Source organism: Penicillium rubens (genome assembly GCF_028828025.1).
Source record: "Penicillium rubens strain IBT 27055 chromosome Unknown utg000003l_segment0_segment0, whole genome shotgun sequence".
NCBI classification, from domain to species: Eukaryota; Fungi; Ascomycota; class Eurotiomycetes; order Eurotiales; family Aspergillaceae; genus Penicillium; species Penicillium rubens.
Window position 1 is genome coordinate 7,738,261 of NW_026890601.1, and position 20,890 is coordinate 7,759,150.

At 48.9% G+C, this 20,890-nt stretch overlaps 7 protein-coding genes across 7 annotated transcripts; 4 read left to right on the forward strand and 3 right to left on the reverse strand.

Moving 5' to 3' along the window:
* Positions 1-1,548: 1,548 nt before the first annotated feature.
* N7525_009203 (uncharacterized protein) lies at positions 1,549-2,427 on the reverse strand (the record flags this gene model as incomplete). The annotated part of the gene is made up of 3 exons (XM_002563250.1): positions 1,549-2,044; positions 2,102-2,199; positions 2,248-2,427. 3 exons carry the CDS (start codon positions 2,425-2,427, stop codon positions 1,549-1,551), a joined length of 774 nt encoding a protein of 257 aa, XP_002563296.1.
* A 597-nt stretch (positions 2,428-3,024) lies between these two features.
* Positions 3,025-6,372, forward strand: N7525_009204 (LYR motif-containing protein; the record flags this gene model as incomplete). The annotated part of the gene is made up of 6 exons (XM_061214642.1): positions 3,025-3,075; positions 3,164-3,328; positions 3,502-3,564; positions 3,622-3,671; positions 4,183-4,210; positions 4,336-6,372. 6 exons carry the CDS (start codon positions 3,025-3,027, stop codon positions 6,370-6,372), a joined length of 2,394 nt encoding a protein of 797 aa, XP_061069073.1.
* A 406-nt stretch (positions 6,373-6,778) lies between these two features.
* Positions 6,779-10,222, reverse strand: N7525_009205 (putative ubiquitin conjugating enzyme; the record flags this gene model as incomplete). The annotated part of the gene is made up of 2 exons (XM_002563253.1): positions 6,779-9,996; positions 10,060-10,222. The coding sequence occupies 2 exons, from the start codon at positions 10,220-10,222 to the stop codon at positions 6,779-6,781; spliced, it is 3,381 nt and encodes a 1,126-aa protein (XP_002563299.1).
* A 1,281-nt stretch (positions 10,223-11,503) lies between these two features.
* Positions 11,504-13,267, forward strand: N7525_009206 (uncharacterized protein; the record flags this gene model as incomplete). The annotated part of the gene is made up of 1 exon (XM_002563254.1): positions 11,504-13,267. One exon carries the CDS (start codon positions 11,504-11,506, stop codon positions 13,265-13,267), a length of 1,764 nt encoding a protein of 587 aa, XP_002563300.1.
* Positions 13,268-13,989: 722 nt separating this feature from the next.
* Positions 13,990-14,791, reverse strand: N7525_009207 (cytochrome c oxidase subunit VIa; the record flags this gene model as incomplete). The annotated part of the gene is made up of 5 exons (XM_002563255.1): positions 13,990-14,035; positions 14,197-14,204; positions 14,264-14,423; positions 14,496-14,520; positions 14,608-14,791. The coding sequence occupies 5 exons, from the start codon at positions 14,789-14,791 to the stop codon at positions 13,990-13,992; spliced, it is 423 nt and encodes a 140-aa protein (XP_002563301.1).
* A 319-nt stretch (positions 14,792-15,110) lies between these two features.
* N7525_009208 (DNA-(apurinic or apyrimidinic site) lyase APN2) lies at positions 15,111-17,351 on the forward strand (the record flags this gene model as incomplete). The annotated part of the gene is made up of 6 exons (XM_002563256.1): positions 15,111-15,138; positions 15,209-15,221; positions 15,275-15,320; positions 15,374-15,506; positions 15,555-16,330; positions 16,380-17,351. 6 exons carry the CDS (start codon positions 15,111-15,113, stop codon positions 17,349-17,351), a joined length of 1,968 nt encoding a protein of 655 aa, XP_002563302.1.
* Positions 17,352-18,711: 1,360 nt separating this feature from the next.
* N7525_009209 (uncharacterized protein) lies at positions 18,712-19,788 on the forward strand (the record flags this gene model as incomplete). Its single annotated transcript, XM_002563257.1, has 2 exons — positions 18,712-19,108; positions 19,157-19,788. 2 exons carry the CDS (start codon positions 18,712-18,714, stop codon positions 19,786-19,788), a joined length of 1,029 nt encoding a protein of 342 aa, XP_002563303.1.
* Positions 19,789-20,890: the final 1,102 nt, after the last annotated feature.

Here is a 20,890-nt window from a genome sequence, read left to right on the forward strand (position 1 = left end):
TATAGTTTGCGAGAAGTTAGGGCTCGCAGAGTATCAAGTATATGGTGTGGTGATGCTGCGGTCCAAAAGAGAGATTTTGTCTCTCGAACTTCGACGAATGGAAATGAACGGTTGCTTGATGCCTTGATCAAGTTAAGAATGAATGAAAAGATGAAAGGACTGAAACCAGAGCGACTTGTGTCTGGCCACTGAGCAAGTGTCTACAAGATTGTAGAAAGTGGATAAAGCAATAAAACGACCTAGCAAGGCAGGATCCCCAGGATCAAGATCGCAAAAGAATGGAAGGGCATTCAATGCCACTGTATATGATAGTCAGGGCCAGCTCTATCCATAGTCATGGGATGACCTACCGTTCAAAAAGGGGAATGGGGAAAAAGGACAGGAAAGAACCGCTAGTATCAAACTGGCGTTCAAGGCTAGATGGGTTAACCCCAATCTTTGACGGGTGCTTGAATAGACTTACAACATACCAATTCAAAAGAGGAGAGCCTCAAGCTCAGAAGTTGGGAAAAGGGAGAGGAAAAGATTGAAGAGGACATGGAGACATGGAGACTAGTCCACATCTCAAACGGGAAGTATATTAATGCTAAACAATCTGGCCATGGACTAACTACGGACTATTAATTTCTTTATTTCTCTATTTCTCTATTTCTTTAGGAATTGACTCCTGTAATCAAAGTACTTTATATCCGACTCCTCCGTGCTCCATCCTTATACTTCAGATCCCCCTCTGATAAGTATCGGATCTACATAGTATACAACATGTCGATTTCCCTTCAACCACCTTTATAAAAAGCAGAAGAAAAGAAAAAAAGGGAATGAAAGGTCGCCTCAACATGAGACCGGCTAAATTACTAGACGAATCACATCTTGACGATATCAGTGGGGTTGGTGTTAGCCCCGGACGCTAACGTCTCACATTAAGGCCCTTGTTAGTAATTTGAAACTTGAGATGCTTCGGTTATTGGACATGTCAGAGAATGAAATGCATATGCATACTGTAGTACACTCCGTACACTCCGTATACTGGGTCGATATCAGAAAAACACGTTGGAAAAAGGAAGGCTTGGGGATCTTGACCCGACTCGGCTATATCGTACTTATGTAGACTCTAGTGCTCCGTACGGAGTACTCCCTTCAGAGTATAGACTGGGCTTTGCACTGAAACATCGTTAACCCTACTTGGTAATGGCCATATTGCAACCCCTTTAAATCTTCATGTATTGTACGGAGTACTTCGTATAATGTATATAATTATAGATATTCTTCTCCGCTGATTCTCCGCTCTCGAGTCTCTACATATCCACAATAACGAAGCTGGTCTGGGCGCTTCCGCTATATGAACAGTTCGTGGGTCATGTGGATATGTCGTAGATGTTTTGCAAGTCCTTGGATGTGAGGCATTCGCGACCCCCAATTTTAAACACACCTGGTCATGTAAGGTGATCTCCTTGGGTTCTCAGCAATAGAATGCTCTGTGCGACTTCTCAACGTCAACTTGACCTTACGGCTGGTTAACCGTGTAATGTTGGACAAGGTCACGGATAACTACAACGTAGTTGCGTCAGAGGATTCAATTTCCAGCCGGCCCCGTAATTGGTCTATCTGCTGTTCCAGGGCTCGCATTTCGACTGTTGTACTCGCCAAATCCGGCACCTGATGGTCTATCGCATTTGCGAAAGAGTCTTGTGCCCTGCGTAGCGACTGGGGGACCAAGATTCCATACCAGTGAATTGGATCGGCAGAACGAAACTTCTTAGAGACGGACTTTTGTTTTTCGACAGGGGTGGTTTCAGTTCCTGCTGTGTCAGAGGGTTCCGAGCTAGCCGTCTCGGCCGGGCTAGTTTCCTCGGAGGCCTCAAGATGTCCACCTAGGATCGGAGAAGAAGGTTTGGTTTCGTTGTTCCCATCGGCCTCCTCTGATGGATGATTGGGTGTATGTTCGACGGAGAATGTGTATTCAGGACCAGGTAGCGCAGTAACATCCTCTTTCTCTTGCGGATCGTTCGTGGATTTGTCCGTGTTTTGTTCGGATTGGATTGATCTGTCGATTTCGGCCAGTTAACAAGCGTCAGTAATCAGTGGCATCGGGCGGAGTTACATCTTTCTCGTTGCTTTCATGCGCTCATCGTAATAATCAGGACCATAACGACGGCCAGGAGGACTGGAGAAGTTGGCCTGGGCGAGAGCAAAGAACCCCTACTTTGTCTCAGCACATTTCAGGAACCATGATTAACAAAGTCATACCGATGATAGCTGTCCTGCTAGACTTGAATGGAGTTTCTGCTGCCGATCAAGCAGGTGCAAGTATTTCTCAAGAAGTGTATCCAAACATTGGACCGAATCCTCCAAAGCCTCCGGCTTCACCTTCACTTCGGGGGCCTCCGAGCCCGGTCGCGAGGCTGGTGGCGTGGGTATTTGAGTCATGGAGAAAAAGATGAAAGGTCAACGGAGCAGACATGCAATGCAAATACCTGCCAAGTCGAGTTAAGTTGCGACTTTGAATCAAATGGGATAGATCCACCAAGCTTGAGATATCCAGAAAGAAACGTGGAGCAAAGGAGCTCGGCCCCGGTAACTCCGTCATTCGTCTCCGAACGCAAAAGAATTTCCCACTTCCGCGCTTCTTCTTCCCTCTTGTGTATTTCAAACTGTGTCTCTTTCACTGTAAGGGACTGTTTCACGAGATATCAAAATCATCGATTCCTGTGTGGTTTCATTCCCGAGTCTTTGGTTCTCGCAAGATTGAATCGCCACCTCCGATTGCGTTTTTGATACGAATCATTGCGCCCAACGTACGTGGACTACACTTCAGTATCGCGACCATTGCAATACGAGCATTGCTCTAACTCGGTGGTTCTTAGCACAACTTTTTGCCGCAGCAGCGCTATCTCGACCGCGCGACCACGGCTTCAGTGATAACTTGGGGTTGACCAAGCAGGCGTCTCGCACCCCTCGCCTTCGGCTTTTTAACTCTTGTTGCCGTCTGAATCCCTTCGATACTCCCGTCATAACTCAGCCACCATGTCTGTCGCGTCTTTGAATCGTGAGACTGCCTTCCAGGCACGATCTTTGGTATGTCATCCCGGCTCCTTATGCGCTTCAACCTCGCACGCCTATCTTTAATACATCAGACTAACGGGCTTCTTCATTCTTTTATTAGTTCCGCTCCCTTCTGCGCTACTCCGGACAGTTCTCCAACTACAACTTCCGTGAATACGCTCGTCGGAAGACAAGGGACTCGTTCCGCGAGCACCAAAACACCACAGAGGAACGCCGGGTACAGGAACTGATCCAGGAGGGACTTCAAAGCTTGCGCTTGCTGAAGGTTAGTGGCATTACATGGCTTTTCTGGTGGGACTCAATCGGCAGATATGGGGGATCCATTTCAAACCTCGTCAAACCTCGTGTATCAGAAGTCGACGAGTCTCACCTTGCAGCACTGCCCCTACGGATCATTCAATTCAGCACTGTGGTATAATTATACTGACATAATCACAGAGACAAACGATCATCAGTCAGTTCTATCAGTTGGATAAGTTGGTGGTGGAAGGTCAGAAGACAGTAAGTCCTACCTTGATTTGCCCTGTTCCAACATTTAATCTTACATTGCCTTTGAAGGGAAAGGAAACTGGGGACCATGGAGGCATTGTTCGCCAGAAGGATACCGGGTAAGTCCTTCGATTGAAGCTCCGTGTCCACCTGTTTTGCATGTACTAACCTGTAGTTAGTTGGGATTGATTCTTGAGTGTTGGAAACTTGTAACTATTCCATTGTGTTTGCTTTGACAAATTGCCAATGGTGGACTAATTAAACATCTGCTCGTTCTCTGTATTTATACACCCATGCAGCTGCAGCTGCACCTAGTTTTATCAAGCACCAGAAACACCCCATTCCACTCTTGAAGCACAATATACATCGCAATGAATTGAATTGTTTCACATTCTACCAATTGAGGGATATCATCACAATATAGATGGCTGCTACAGCAGGATGTTGCATGGGTGTTCAATAAGTATAGATCACGTGATGTCTCTTTAGGGTCTTGTAGGATCGCAACGCGACGGAGTTGCACTGCTCCGCTACCATCACCCACTCCACCACATCCCGCCAAAGGATCCTCCCCGCGAAGTCTCCAGGACATTACAAGCTTCTGATTGGGCGCAATTCTCTTTGAATCAGTATAGGCGCATCTGCCATGCCTTCCACGGTACGTCTCAGCTTGCCCCCGTTATGATCTATCTTATCTGGCCGACCTGGTCACCCTAGCACATGGTCATTCCGGATATACTAGATCTTGAAATGCCAGAATTAGATGGCTAATATTTGCCACAGTTCAGAGCCTCGCGCTCAGGGCGACACCTCGACGGTGCCCCAAACCGCACCCGAACCGGCCAGATCGATCACGATGTCTTTGAGGGTTTGCCAGTGCGTCGCTGGTCCCGACAGCAGCACACCTTCTCTCAGGCGCCCAAACCAGACGACTCGGAATTTGGCGTTCAAGGCCCAGGCGGAGGACCAACGCTACCAGAGCTCCCCATGCCAAGAGACAGCCAGCTCTTGCCGCCAATCAGTCGTGCACTTCTTCGAGCTGCCCGTGCCGGGTGTATCTATATCCGCCAAGGCAGTCGAGCAGCTGATGACGAGGAGAAAAGCATGGCAGACGTGGAAGACCCGGCCTCGGCATCTCAGATGGCTGATCGGAGCTTCACAACTCGCAAATGGATGACGCTTCCCAAGCACCTCGAGCCCGCGGAAGTGGAGTTCCTGGCAAAGAGGCGACCTGGTCTTTCATCTCTTTATGGCGTCAATGCTGGTACGGATGGGAACCCTGCTACTGGGCCCATGAGGAGGACGAAATTCAAGAAAGTTGATCCTGAAACAGGCAACATCTCTATCTACGAGGCTTGGGTGCCCGAGGGTCATCGCATCGAAGGAGAGATCACTGGCGACTTACAGACGATTGCCGAGCAGAGCCAAGTGCCTGTGAAGCCTGAGGCGCCTGCGCCTGGAACTGTTGTCGAGGGGGTCGGTATTGTCAATGCTGAAGGTGTTGTTGTTGCGGAGGCTGGATCAGCAGCTGTAATGACACCTCCGAAGCGACGTCCACCTCCACCTAAACGAAAGGGCAGAGGCATTGGAAAGGGCCGGAAGAAGAAGGTCATGTTTGCGCCTGGCGAAGGAGCCGATGCCGCGACAGTACATGGAGTTGGTCCTGCTCCTGGCAGTGGGGAAGGTGGCGTCAAGAGAGAAGGCCAGCAGGAGCCCAATGACCAGGCAGGTCAAGATGAAGAGGACGAAGACGGCGACGAGGGCGAAGAGAGCGACGAGGGTGACGAATCCATGATGGACGCGAAGACTCCTGAAACCCCGCAGCCTCTGTCTGGCACAGAGTTCGTGGATCAGACTTCAGGCGAAACTCCTGCGGAGCAGTCAGTTGATGTTGACATGTCAGATGCCGTTCCTGAAAACCAGCTTCCTGCCCCCGAAATTTCTTCAGTGGCCGAAAAGGAGAAGCAAAACCAGCCTGAGAAGACCTCAGGTGTGGATTTCGGCGCCCTGGCTCATAATGCTCCTTCGGAGAAGGCCGAGGTCACCGATTTGAATGAAAAGCCTGTCATTTCGGAATATGACAAGACTCCCACTTCTCCCGCCAGAACTGCCGCAACGACAAGTGAACCCACCGACCTTCCAGCTGCAGCTGGCGAGGCCCAAAGCACAGATACCAAGGTGCAAGGGGAAGGGACAACCGTAGAGCCGACGGCTGACCTTGCTCCAAAGGAAGAACCTACTCTCCCAAGCCAGCACGAAAATGCGACTGCCCTGCCACCTGTCAGCAACGAAACATCCTCAGAGCCCTCGACCCAATTGCAGACACATGAGCATTCAGAGCCCGAGCAGACTGCAGTATCAACCGATACATTGGCAGAGAACCGGGAACCTCATCAGATTGCAAACAACTCCATTTCCCATCCCGGGACACAAGAATACCCCTCGACAGCTATCGAGCGCGAACAACCAAACCCCTCCGATGCTCCTAGGCCTAGTCTACACCCAGGAGAAGCAAAAGATGTCGTGATGGGAGATGTCCCGGCATCGGAACAAAGCCAAGGGCTAGATGCCCAATACCTCGCGAACCCAGACTTGCCTCAAGCACCACCAACCGCAGAGAACATAGAGCCCAAGCCCACTTCGGCGGAGTCCACTACAGCTGCTGCTACAGACGAAAGGACAGAAGCAATAACTGAAAGAAATTTCCCTGATCAAACTGTTGCCGCTGAACCAAAGCTGCAAGAAGCTAAGGAAGCCAACGACGAACTCGAGAAGCTCCCAGATTCGATCCCACAGGCTGGTCCATCTGAGTCTGCATGAACCACATGTGAGGTTTCATTTCTTTCGGGGCTAAGCGATGTACAATGAACGGCATTGGTTTTTTCTATTTCCCTTTTAGTGGGTTTGTTCTTTTATGTTTGTGAATAGGCGTATGGTTTTTGGGATCATGGATCATCGCGCATTGTAGGATCACATAGTTTTATTCTTCAATTGGAACATTTTCTTCGAGACTCGTGCTTCCCTCTATATTTTCGTACAACAGGCGTTTATCTTCAGGGATGCTAGGTACCAAGCTACAAACTACGACATGCATGTGGAGATGAGAAGAGAGTACTGGTAGCAAGAATTGTTTCGATTATGACAATTGTAGTCAGCAAAGAAGAGTTGATAAGTTCAAAGCAAAGACAACTCCGTACAAATGTTGAACAAAGAGAAGAAAAAGAAATCACCACGCAAGTTTATCAATATCCTTCGAGATCTGCCATCCATGCGCCACTGCAACTCTTCTGTAGGCTTCCACCGCCTCGCCCACCGAATAGTCCATATTTGCGCGATCCCGATTCAGACGCGCCGGTCTCGGGTCTTGGTTGGTAAGAGCCATGCGAACCTGCAACAACACACTTTCAATCGAAGCCGTCGGTAGCCAGCCCGAGTGTGTAAGCAGTTCCATGCACATGGAGCCACCGGTGGTGACATGTCCGCCACCTCCAGCATTGAACTCGACAAACCGAGGACGGATAACTCGTACAAGGGGTGGATCCATGGGGAATTTGGGGGGAAAGCGTAGCTCCAGGACGATACTCTTTTGGCTGATCGCTTTGAGGTCCTTTGCTAGTGGGAGGGATGGATCAAACGTATGTAGCTCCACAATCCATTGGTAAACTGTTGTAATCAAATTGGGGTCGACGTACCATCCGAGCTCGTGGAGTGGCACTCGCTCCTGGATTTTGATGGTAGCCTGAAGATGTTGCTGCAGGATTTTTGTGGCTGAGCTCGTCGCAAATTGAGGTGGAGAAAGTGTAGGCAAAGAACTGTCCTGTAGGGTTCCGGGTCGGAAATCAGTCTTGAGGTCAGTTTCTGGGACAGCTCCTTCTTGCACGCTGGGGCCTGCGGGACTCTCAGACGTCTCATCGTCAGATAAAAGAATGCTGAGATCCTCTACGGCCGTTTCAATGCTAACATTGTCGTCGTCGTCATGTTGTTCAGTATCTTCAACTGAATATTTGCGTCTCTTAGGTGACGGTACAAGCTCCGTAAGCCCCGTTTCTCTAGCAAGGAATTTCCCCCGTGGACCGCTAAATATTGAGATGGGGATCTTGACCTGCTTTCCGTTTGGGCCCAAGGCCAGATAACGCTGATCTTGTTGGTACATGCGGCTTTCACCATGTCTGTGAGATGATGGCTGGGATTCCGAACTCGTTAACATACTCCCGCATGCCGTACCACGTTCGTTGGAGTCGCTGAGCTTGACGAAAAGATACCTTGGTTGGATCCAATCCAAGTGTTGCACGACGTAGTGTGGGCTGTGGCTTACAAATTTCTCGGGAGCATTGACGACCTCATTCAGAGAGATCACCGTCTCGAGCTTCATTCGACTCTCGGACAACATGGGAAGAAATCGTGTTGAAGTACCAGTGTATGCCAATGAGGTAAAGAACCGATTCGACATGTAAACGCCATGGCCACAGGCACGGCCATGGACAACTTGCTTGAAATGAAAGCCCTCACGTAAAATACTGTGCCAATTATTCACAGAGCTGCCATGCCAAGCGAATATTGTTGGATGATTCGGATTCTGGGCCAAGGAATTGGAGTTGACCGCATGGATAAAGCGTTGCTCTTTGTCGGCAGCACCTTGAACAAGTCTGAATTGGACGTAATCACTCATCCCAGCTACTTTATGCTGCTTGTCGTCATCTTGCTTGATGAAAGATCGATTTGAGGAAACAACCCAGCGTAAAAGGTCTAATCCTGCAGGAGATATGACGGCTCTCCACGATGAAAGAAGGTTGCCCCTTTCGTGGCTTTCGATGAAGGCCTTCATGTCCCCGATACCAGGAAGTGTGCCCAATAGGCAAGAAATCATCCGCTGCTTTTGTACGGGTTCCAAATCGTCCAGGTTGGTGTCGTAAACAACGAGTCTCACGTGCCGGGGCTCCGCACCTAGTTGCCCTCCCTGCAGTTGATGGCCTTTGCTAATCGGAGGTGAGATGGTAATATGGTTTGAGGTCTCACCGACGTGATCAACGTGGCAGTGCCATTCTTCTGTATTAATGGCTGTAACAATGATGGCGATCCAATCACCAACTTTGACAGCAGTCGGCTGGTTTAATCTAATTTCAAGATTGGTTGCATTCAATTCCCCAGTGTAATATGTAATAGAATCCGGATTTTTCTGAGGCAGCAATTTCTCGGGTACGCGCAGCCGAAGGCCAGTTGGGAAGTCTTCAAGGAGCCCCGCTGAAGCCCGCGCGTATGCCAGGCTGGTCAGCAAGTCAACAACAAAGGGCTGGGACCGGATCTCATATTCAAGGCTTGGGCCCAAGCCCAGCGCCATGTATTGATACAACCACAACGCGTTGGAGCAGACATATGGCTTCAGCGACTCGAAAGTATCACCAATCTTGCAGTGACAAACCAGGCAGAACTCTGTGCATTTGACAAAATGCCGCAGAGTAAACTGCATAGCTAGAAGAGGCAAAGACATAGTGGCAATACTGCGGTCTAGTTCTGTCATATGGTCAGCCACAAGGATTGCTGGCGTCGAAGTGGCCCAGTAATCTGGCTGACAGTGCTCCTCAGAAGAGATCTCAGAGTTGCCATAAGTCCTGCCTTGGTTGGTCTGGAAGAAAATTTCTCCCCCTGTCCATGAGAACCCATGTTTTAGTCGAAGAATGATGATCCCAAGCAGTCGCTCTCTTAGAAGCAAATTGAGCGATCTTCCAATGAACAACGGCCTGAGAAGATGACCACACATTGTTTTGTCCGAAGTTGCAGTCTCGTCTTTCGTCTGTCTATCCTGTGGCCCATGTATGACTTCCATAGCATGCTCTAAGGACGGCTTGTATGAATGACAAAGGCCAGCATACATCTGAACCGGGGGGTTCTTTGGATCACCTGCTGTCTCGATAATTGTTTGGAGATCAAGGTACGTCGGTCGATAACGGATCAGCAAAACCAAATACTCCGAGGGCTCAACGCTCCAGGCATCCATAGCTTCCTCGGAAATGGCGAGCTTGGAAATACGGCAGGACACTGTCACAATGATGGTACCATATTTTGGCCCCAGGTATCCCACCTTGAATCCAGCGTTCTTGGCCGCACGAAGGTCACGGCGAATCTTCTCGCGTAACCGAGTCTCACTTTGAGTCGATGCAAATATTTTGTTCTCATCGTCAGACTCCCAGTCAGGCTCGGTGTCGCTGGCAGCTGGCTCGTCGTCGTTGGAGTCATGAGTGTCTGGGTCCTCTGGGTGACTGGATGGTGAATCAGGATCAACCATAGACTTGGTTATAACGTTCTCAATGTTGCTCAATAAAGCATCGATGGCTAAGCCTGTGAAAGAGGGCACTGCATTTTCCAGCGAGGTGATGACTGTCTTAGGACAGTTCTCGGATGACGAGAAGGCCAAAAAGCCATGGTCATTGGGGTAGTCGTGAGAGTCTGTCTATGCGTCAGCAAAAGACTGGAGTGCTAAAGACACTGTTATTTAGGAGTCTTTCCTACCTGAGACTATGGCTTGAAGATTAAGAGTGAGGTTTGCCCCGGGTGCTGCAAAGGTGAAGGAAATTGATCCATCATATTCCCCTGTTCTGATGTCGGAGATACAGGAGAATCGACCAGGAACTGCCACATCTGCGAGGTCTCGCAAGAATTCCTTGCGTGGCATGATAATGTATTACTGATTTGGAAGTTTGAAAAGGAGGTTGAAGAGAAGAAGCAATGAGACGCGAAAGTCGGTGTCAAGTAATCAGGCCTGAAATGTGAAATGTCTCAGGCGTGTGTCAACGAAGAAACAAGGGAAAGAAAGTAAAGACAAGGCAAAGAGTGAATGAGGTATACAGGACAGAGATAGATAGAAAAGGCAAAAGGAAGCAACGTGGAAGCCAAATGGAAAACCATATGAGCAAGTACCTACATATGTAGGTAGCCTCAGGCCCCCAATGTGGATTAGCCCCACTATCTTAACCTATCTCTGTCGATCAGTCTTGGCGTCAGGTCCACTTCAGGGCTATTATATACTTCATACATTAGACAATCGTTATTGATAAATTGCAACACCAATAGCTAGTAGTAGTGTGCTTCCAGTCTAGTCGGCTGCCAGTCATCTATATTCGGGCCAACTGCATCTTACATGTCGATTGCGAAAGACAGAGGTAAAAGTTCGCATTCAAGGATGACATCCTCGGCAGGATTATCCATTATGAGCTTTGATAGCTGGGACATGAAATGTGCAGCCAGAGGCGGAGAGATCAGATATCGAGGTAGTGAGTCAAAGAGCCTAGGTACCTCTCTACACTTACGGTAGGTAAGCTATAGACAAAGGGCTCACCAGCACACCAGCTTGTGGCTCGAAACCCTCACAGAGAGTAAGCTTATAAACCGACCCATGACTCCGTTGCTTGTACAATTTACCAGGCATTACTAAACCGCCACCAGGAAAAGCATGGCTTTTGCCATGGGAAAGGTACTAGTCCAGCACTATGGGCTTGGTATTCGGTTTGAAGACAGTACAAATGTTGGCACTCCAAGTTTTCAAAAAACTGCGGACATAGTATACTATTATACTATCATCAGTTGAGATGTATGTCTATTTGGGATCAATTTCTCAAAACAGAGATATTATCCACTTGCCCATGCAGAATTGAGCTTCGGGCTTCGGGGTGTCCAGATATATATCATTCCAAACAAAGTTATCGCAAACTAGATATGAGGAAACATTTGTTGGAATCCCAAAAATACATTCGACAAAGGTCGATAGACATACCTGAGCAATGGGTCCAAGTGGTAGTAATTATAGTCTTGCTTGATTCTGCAATGCCATGCTAGGGTATTTTGTCTATAAGCGTCCAACCGGTCACGTGACAGACAAACCAGACAAACACCCATCAATCAGCACATCGATGGATGGTAAGGCTTCATCAATCTCCAACATTTTCGGTAACTCACCATGTTGCCTCGTCGAAGCGCTATCGGTCGAATACCAAGTCATATACGACCGACTCATTTGCCTCGGATCTCCGGTCCCAACGTACATCTCCGACCATTCACCAATCGCACACGTCTACTTCTTCTTTCTCCGGCGCCGGGTCGCCCTCAACTGCCCTTCCTATCACCTCTTGCGCCGACCCGTCCACTCCCACCGCTATCAATCCATCTCCGCCAGCATTTTGGTCGCTTGATATCTACCGAGAGCCGCGAGCATTACAAGCGAAGGGTATCACGAGGTGTCAAGATCGGTCTATCGGTGTCTGCTATCCTTGTCTTGTTCTCTGCGATACAGCTCGGCATCTACCAAGAAGACATCGAGCATTCATGGCCCACTCCACCAGAATGGTCCTGGAAAAGCCGCTGGTGTCTGCGATCTGCGCAAGCACTGCAGAATCCTGAGCAGATCGGCAAGCTGATGACGAATTGGCCCATGGTCGCTGGATATCTTCGTGAGCTGCTGGAGCGCCTGGAAGACTTAGAGGGAGAAGGAAAGGGTCTTTTGGAACAAGATGAGGGAGGATTTCTGGTCGCAGGTGTCGGCCGCACTGGGTTCGATGTCTCCGCAAAGAGTGAGCCTTGGCGCCGCGGATATTTCCAGGCCCTGATGGGTGCTGCCAAGGCTGCTGAGAACCTGGACGGCTGGTTAACAGATCGCAAGCAGAAGATATCTGCGCCTGCGGAATATGTTGTTGGACCTTCAAATCCTCGACCAAAACCCATGCCCGCTGGCCAAAAGAAGGTCCCACGGGAAGAGGACTGTGAGCAGGCGTCTCCGTCTCCGGAGCGCTTTTACATGAAGGTTTTGACAACAAAAGGCTTTGACACAAGGCAGAGACTCGATGCTGCCTTGGCCTATGCTGATTGGCTTGATTTCAAAGGCTTGGGCCTCACGGCTGGTGATATGTACAAGTGGGCCTTGGACATTGCTGCCAGTGGGCTGCAAGGAGATGTTAGCAATATTGTGGATTTGAAGAACGGCCTATTGAAGAATAACAGCAGGGACCTGCCTTCAGAGAACATCCTCCGTGTCTGCACGGCCCTCGCCGTCCACAATGCTCGTCAAGCCGATCTTCCAACGGCTTTGTCCCTCTTCACATCTGTTCTCAAAGCCCGACGCAGCCTACCTCTCTCATTAGACTCCGATACAATCCCCTCTTTCCCGACTCCGCCTAAATCGAACAATGACCCATTCGCTTCCCTCTTCAAATCGCTCAAAAATGTCCTCATTCCTGTGGAGTACCCAGCACCCATCCCATCAGGCAACGAACCCCCACGCCGCACAGCGGCATCTGCCTGTGAAGAAGCAGGATTGATGACCTACATCGGCGAGATATTGTACGCCTCCTCGTCGAAGGAGGCCGGCCTTGCCTGGACGCGCGATGCAGTCGACATGGCCGAGTCCACGATGCTCGACCTCGGCAATTCAGCCGACCGCAATGCCCGAACCCGCTGCGCACAGTGTCTGAAGGTTGGGTTGGAGAATTGGAAAACTATGGTCTCATCTCTTGTCACCCGTGCTCGACGAGAGGAGCAGGAGAGCAGGGATCGGGCCAAGGGTGCTTGGTTTGGCGGCGAGCGCCGTGCAGAGGCCAAGCATATTGATCGTCGACGCTGGGAAGCTGAAGATGCTATTCTAGAGGACCGGATTCGCCGCCTCTTTCCTCTCCTTGAGGGTGAGTCTGGGTTGGATCTCCTCGCTCCAAATAGCTCTTTGTTTGTGTAGTGTTATTATTAACTTATATATCTGGACATTTGGTTTTCTGGAGTTAAGATCACCTTCAAACATGTATAGGTTATGTTTGGCATCGCAATGGATTTCGCTATTCAATCACATTCCCATACGTACGAAGACTTCTCAATATTCGTGGATCTGGATCCCCGCAAGGTACGGAGTAAGCAAATCGACCAGGTTGAATCGACTAGTACCATACTACTCCATCTGCGAGCGCCCTTCCTATCATTAGCTGTAGATAAACTACTAATGAACTCCATTCACAAAGAGACAATACGGTTTTATTCTGTGCGTGAATCCTTGTTGTCACGGTCCTTTTTGCGTAGTTATCATGGGCTTGGGCCATTCGAAACACCATGTCTTCTTCAAAGAGCCTAGTCGTAGTATCTACTTAGCGGGATGGACGATTACTATCATCAGCCGATGCAACCTTAGCAGTATAGGTTTCGAGACAAGTAGATATAAGAATGATTCAAAATGAGACAAAAGAGATAGCGGCAAGAATGAATGTTGACTAGTACATATGGATAGTAAGCTTCGCCTCATTCTGTCAACTGGACCTTCAGCTCCCCAAGCATTGACTGTGTTTCTACCCTAGAACGACAGTGTGGTACATGTACATGGAAAAGCCAGCCCTGACACACACTCAATGATTTCCTGGCGGGATTCGTAGGCAATTCTCGAGTATATGGGAAGATTGTGAGCGACCTAATTTAGGTGGCTTTGTCCTTGTTGTGGTAGTTGACATCGGAGTTCCAGCTGTAGATGATGAGTTAGTCTTGAGGTCTCAGAAGGCGACATGGTGAGAGAATGCCATGAGATCCGCTTGAAAGCAGACCATCAAATGCAAGATTACAGAAGCTAGCTGTTCCGCAAAACGATATATAGGACGTGGTGGGGTCGGAGAAGTCAGAACTCACAAGATGGTCTATTCCAGACATAAATTAGCTCGAGTTTTCAGCACATAGCATAGTTGGATTCACATACCTTATCACCGTCTCCCCAAGGGAAGTTCTTCACGCGAATGTTCTGGTAAGGGTACTCGGTGCGTTCCTCGAGCGGGGGCATGTGCTCCCAGTGCTCCCAGTGCTCGGACCAGAGGTTGTAGGCATTGAGACCGCCACCAATCAGGCAGGGAATGACGGCACTATGAATTGATTAGACTTTTCTCCGTCGGTGAAGACGCCAAATCAAGAATTGATTTTGATCGGAAACGTACAAGATGGACAGCTTGCGCCAGAGGTCTGTAAAATAATCGGCCTAGTAAGTATATTGTCTACAGCTAATGGCCATGAGGCGCAATCAATTGAGTTCGGTTAGGTGGTACGTACCGCTGGTAGAGGCAGCATGGTGCTTGACGGCAGCTCTCTCGCGGTTGAATTCGTTGTCGACGATCCAAGAAGGCTTGGCCTCGGCGCTGTTGAAACGGCGCTGGATGGTAGAGCGGACCGGGGCGGAACGCATCTGCTGCGCAGCACGCTGAGACAGGCGACCAAGATTGCGCTGAGGGAACATGGTGGGCGATGTTGAGGAGTTCTTTTGGTGGTGGAGGTCAAAAGTGGTGCGATGAGGTCCAAAGCCGTCTTTAGCGTATCCCCGTGATCTCCCGGATTATGTAACCTGACGTCATGGTGCCTGATCTACCAGGCAAGAATAAGGCTATTATGGCTAGTCACGTGGTGCACGCTTTCGTAACCCGGGATTTACCTAGATTCAACAACTGGGGGAGGCTCTGATACCTGGTTGGATCGACTTCTCCATTTGTATCTTAACCTCTCCTGATAATTCAAATACAAGAAATGACGCCTTGTCCCTTGATACACTAGCATCCAACATGGGATTTCGCATCACCACATGGAATGGTAAGTTCTATCTGAATTCTGACTAGTAATTGGAGTGCTGGACATATACCAACGGTGCGTCACTTTCTAGTTAATGGTATACGGTATGAGAAAAACCTGCCAGTTGGACTTGTTCAACACTAATATAGCAAAAAAGAAACCCGTTCTCCTATGAGCCATGGAGAGGAACGCGCACATTCGAGGTAAGCGTGTATCCTTCCATTTCCCGAGTATGTCGAGCTTATGTGCTTTAAAGTCCATGTTTGACACACTGGAGGCGGATATTGTTATCCTCCAAGAAACAAAGATTCAACGCAAAGACCTCCGTGATGACATGGTCTTGGTTCCAGGATGGGACTGTTATTTCAGTCTCCCCCGGGTTAAGAAAGGTAAGCTACTATCCAGAGTTGTCCATACAGGATAGTAACAACTTCTAGGATACTCGGGTGTTGTGATTTACACGCGAAATGCCACATGTTCTCCAATAAGGGCAGAAGAGGGCATTACTGGAGTTCTCTGTCCACCGAAATCTCCAACATCTTTCCGTAGCCTTCCAGAAGAGCAGCAGATCGGTGGGTATCCAACATCCGATCAGCTTTACAGGCCCGCTATGAATCCCGAAGGGCCTGACCCGGAAGAGGAGCAAGACGATGTGGGCTCGGTGCCCGATGCCACAATAGATGCACCAACTCTCGACTCCGAAGGGCGCTGCGTCATTCTGGAGTTTCCTGCATTTGTCCTCATTGGTGTCTATTGCCCTGCCTATCGGGATGAGAGTCGGGATACCTTTCGCATGGACTTTCTCAATGCCCTAGATGCTCGAATTCGCAACCTGACTGCCATGGGGAAGAATGTGGTCGTGGCTGGCGATATCAATATCTCGAAGCAGGGCATTGATGCCGCTCATGGAATTGAGGCCATACGGAAAGGTACGACGACAGAGGAGGAATTTATATCTGCCCCCCCTCGACGTCTATTCAACCACCTGATGTCGGATGGCGTGGTTATTGGAGAACGTGACAAAGGCAGGGAGGATCCTGTTCTCCTCGATCTCTGCAGGTCATTTCATCCACATCGTACAGGCATGTATACATGCTGGGATCAGAAACTCAATGCTCGACCAGGGAATTACGGATCACGAATTGACTATGTGTTGTGCAGCTTGCATATGCAGGACTGGTTCTCCGACTCAAACATTCAAGAGGGATTGATGGTATGGACTTTTCTCCTTTGCCTTGAATCGTTTATTGACTGCTTTATAGGGATCGGACCATTGTCCTGTATATGCTGTCATCAAGGAATCTGTAAACCGACCCGAAGGCGAAGTAAACATCCGGGATATTCTCAACCCACCGGGAATGTTTAACTGTGGCAAGCGTCAACAGGAATACTCAAACGAGTGCGCATTGCCCGCTTCGGGGCGTTTACTCCCCGAATTCAACGTCGATAACCGAAGAAGCATCAAAGACATGTTCACTCGTAAACCAGTCAGCATTCCGTCGGAGTCGGTAGAGCTAGCCGGTGTACCGGCTAACATGCCCACAACTCGAGTCGCCAAATCTACAGTCTTGCACACAACCTTCGGATCCACTGACTCGCCCGAGAAGGGTTCTGCATCTATAACCGAGGGAAATCGACTCTCTCGGACGGCTTCTCGAAAACGCTCCCAGCCTCTACCCTCCACGTTCGCAAAGCGCTCCAAGTCCGCCTTGTCGACGTCTTCCGAGGGATCTTCGGTAGGCCAAAAGACATTAGCCGGCTTCTTTAAGCCAAAAGATGTCGAAGTTACCCGGTCACCTATGGCTTCCCCGGGATCTTCAACACCGTCACTCACCCCCAAACTATCGGAAGGTCCACAAGAGAAAGGGAAAGCTTCAGGAATCAGCCCGCAGCCTCCGGGGTCCCAAGAGGACATCATAAGAAATGAAGCTGGCACTTCCATCGAACGGCCGATGGCCAGCAAGTCCATTGACGACACAGTGATCGACCCGATTGTCAGTAAGGAGGACTGGTCAAAAATCTTCACCAAGAAGCCCGTTCCAACGTGCGAAGGACATCAAGAGCCGTGTATCAGCTTGACCACGAAGAAACCCGGAATGAATCGTGGCCGCTCCTTTTGGATCTGTCCCCGGCCATTGGGACCTAGCGGAGAAAAGGAAAAAGGGACGCAATGGCGATGTCCCACTTTCATCTGGGCCAGCGAGTGGAACTCACTAGTTGCGGCGCAAGAGTAATGAAATACATGTTCCAGGAAGGGGATATCGCTCCGTAGTCAATAATTTATTGAACATTTTACAGCCGAGTATTCGTTTTGAATTATTATTGCTGATATTTATACAGCGTGGTTAATTGAGCACGGAGAGCCACGGATGTGATACTTTCCGATATTAAACATACGCATATATGACCAATAGACTTCTTGAGGTCTTGTCTGAACAAAATACATCTGTCAACAAGCAACGCACTTTGTAATTCTATTTAAGAGGCCATGTACCGAACGAAGTAACGGCATGGAACAGGCTCTAGGTCCATGGCTGCCTTAGGTGAAGCCTAGCAGCTTACCATTTGCCAATTTCCAATTCCCTGGTTCCATTTTTGGATTGGCTGCCGTTTTCTTTGTCGTTATTGTCCCCTTTGTGTTATTTTAGCATTGTTTTTAATTTATTTATTGATTGTCTGATGCCTTTCTTGGATTCTTTGTTTGATTTTCTTTGTTTGATTTTTCTCATACGTATTGGTCAGGCGATCGTTTGCATACTTCGTTTGCTTTTTGTTGCTATGGCGACTTTCACGTAACGACATATGAGCAGGTACCTTCCAAGGTTGCTGGTACTCTAATGGACAAAATTGTATTAGGTTCTTTACCATAGCTTTTTTGATTATATTTCATAGAGACTGAGACTGTTTACACAATCGGAATCAGACTCGGTATGTAATTTGAAGCTATATTGTGTAAGCTTTGATATCTTTTTAAGGTTAGGTGCGGGTGCGGGCGCTAACCCCCAGATCCGCAGTGCCACGTGGTGGGGTGGGAGATCCACTCTCCCGACCTGTGTGCATGCATACGTGAGTAGCACAGATCTAAGCACAGATCGAAATCGTTTTTTAATGAGCCACCATGTTACGTCAAATATAGTAAGCATTACACAGAGAAGCTACCAGTTACGATCTGAATTCCCAGCCTGAACATCCAGGTATACAGTAGTACCTCGTTGTCGAAATGGTACATGATGCTGAAGTACCTTCTGCTGTAGTCTTATCCCTCCATAATTGACTTTCTTTGTTCTAATGGTACTATTCCTAACAAGGAAGACCTTTCTAGGATAAAAACATGTGATTGGTGTTGTTGCTAGGAAACAAAGAAAATACGTGTCTCAGCTGGCTCTGTGATTGGTGTTGCCGCTAAACAAAGAAATCGCCCACCTCGTCACATCACCTACCGTGTTCTGCAGTCCCAGGTCCTATATTTGTTTACCCCCCACATTGTTTCTTTCTTTTCTTTCTTCTCTCCTCTCCACCCTTCTTCTTTTTTTTTCACCCGACACCTTTTCATTCATATTCTCTTCGCTCTGAACCCTTACTACATTGTTCAACATGTCTACCTCTCTTGATGCTTCGGTCCCTCCAGGATATGGCCCTGCTCATATGGAGATGCTTTTGTTTCGATACATTGAAACCTTGTCCCTCCGCCACGCCCTTCGGGTGCTGGAACGTTGGCCCGAAGATTCTCCTGTGGGGCAGTATGCAGCTCAAGTTCTACGTGACATTCCTGCAAACTACTTCCAGCAGCCCCGGCTTTTGCCCACTGGACCACGCTTCGTCTACGCAAATGGTGTGCTGGAGCTGAAGCGTATTGATCAAGCCCTTCCTATGCAGCAGCTTCACCCTGACTCGACGACTGGATGTGTTGGGCATGTGATGCAGAATGTACTGTCCTCTCCTTTGGAGCAACGTCGTCTTCGTCCATTGAACTCTTTTATGCTGTTCAGAAGTAAGTCGCATCTTTATGGCCATTGATTCGCTTCTGACAGTATCTTAGGCTTTTGCGCTCCGATGTTCCCTGGCATCCCGCAAAAAGTCAAGTCTATGGCCATCAGCGAAATGTGGCAGGATGATACCTTGAAGTCCCACTGGGCTATTCTCGCCAAGGCTTACACAATCATCCGCGATCACTTCGATGTCGACACCCCTTCACTCTCTACCTTTGTCGAGCTTTGCCTGCCTCTGATGGGTCACCTTGATCGTCAACAGTATCTCAGGATGGCTGGTTGGGATGTCCAGCCCACTGGAAATAGCCTCAGCTTGCGCAAGATCGGCTTGTCGAACTTGGCTAGTCTTAGCGTGCCGGCTATTGCTGTCGACCAAGTTGTGAAGCACTGCATCGATAACAACTACGCCCAGATCCGCAACGAAGAGTGGGACAAGCACATTCTCGAAAACGGACAGGTGTTCGCCGTGGATCCAGCCTTTTCAGCCACCGTTCGGGATCCTCAGAACTGGGTGTTCAACAACGTTCCCCAGTGGCCAATTGAAGAATTTGAGGTTGATGAGATGTACTCCTCCCTCGATACCGAGCGTGACCTTGGGCTTCCTGTCATCTATGACCCTAACAAGAACCCCTCTGTGGCTGCCACCATGGCGAACCTTGACCGGATCTTTGGGCACAACTAGAGCTTTCACCTGTCTGCTCATCCCTACCGTGTTCTAAATGTCCCATTCACAATTTCGACTCGGCTCAGCGACATTTGACATGATCATTGCCAACAAATCATGATCAAGGGTTCCGTTACCCAGCCCTCTCAATTCACTGACCGACCGACTCTGGTGATAAGTGGACGACTCAACGATCAGACATATTTCCATCTTTACCCACAAAAGTCGAAAAAAAAAAAAAAAAAGGAAAAAAGGAAAAAAGAAATTTTACTTTCTCATGTTTTGCGCCCATCTGTACAATTAGTTGAATCTTTCTGCCGACTTTTTCGGCTTTCAATTGTTTTGTTTCCGCTCATGACAAGTTCTCAGGAACTGAGCTGACTGGCTTTCTTTCCCAAGGGGTTTTCCAGACGCTCTTTTCCTGCAACGTGAGCGCTTTTTATGTACTTTAGTTTGAAATTCCATTTGCGTGTTTCACAAAATGCTTCCTTTGTAGCATATAGGATTGTAAATGGATATGTAGAGGCGCATGGCGAGGACACGATCGCATCTTTAGCATGATGGGGATTCAGTTCGACAACCAACCATCGGCAACCCCCATGTTTTCCGAATTACGAACTCGACCTTCCCAATGCCTCGCTCGAAATACCATTGGGCCTCTACGTCTCTTTGTTCTCGAAGCTCCGGCCACGCAGTGACGCCCAGAAACTCATTTCTTTGTCTTCGTGCATGAGATGACGTCTCGATACTCTTCCTTTACAGCCGCCGCTAGTCGGCTCCACCCGCGGATCGGCATGCGCTTCGTACCATGGTTCCACCAGTCAGGTATGGAGACAAGGCTTGGCATGCAGAGTCGAGCAGGGGACATGCCGGAGGCGAGCCGTGCATCCCGACTGTGCGACCATACGACCATACGACTGTGCGACCGTGCAATCTTGCGCTCTACAGGCTTGTCTACCGGAGACGGTACATGGGCAGGATACAGGTGATTGGGACTATGCACCAGAATTATTCAGAAAACTGGGTAAGTTACTTGAATTCGCTATTGGGAAATCAAAACAAGTCTAACCACGGAGGTTGGGGAGAAAGGCCCAGGCCGAAGAGCGCAAAGTGCGACACG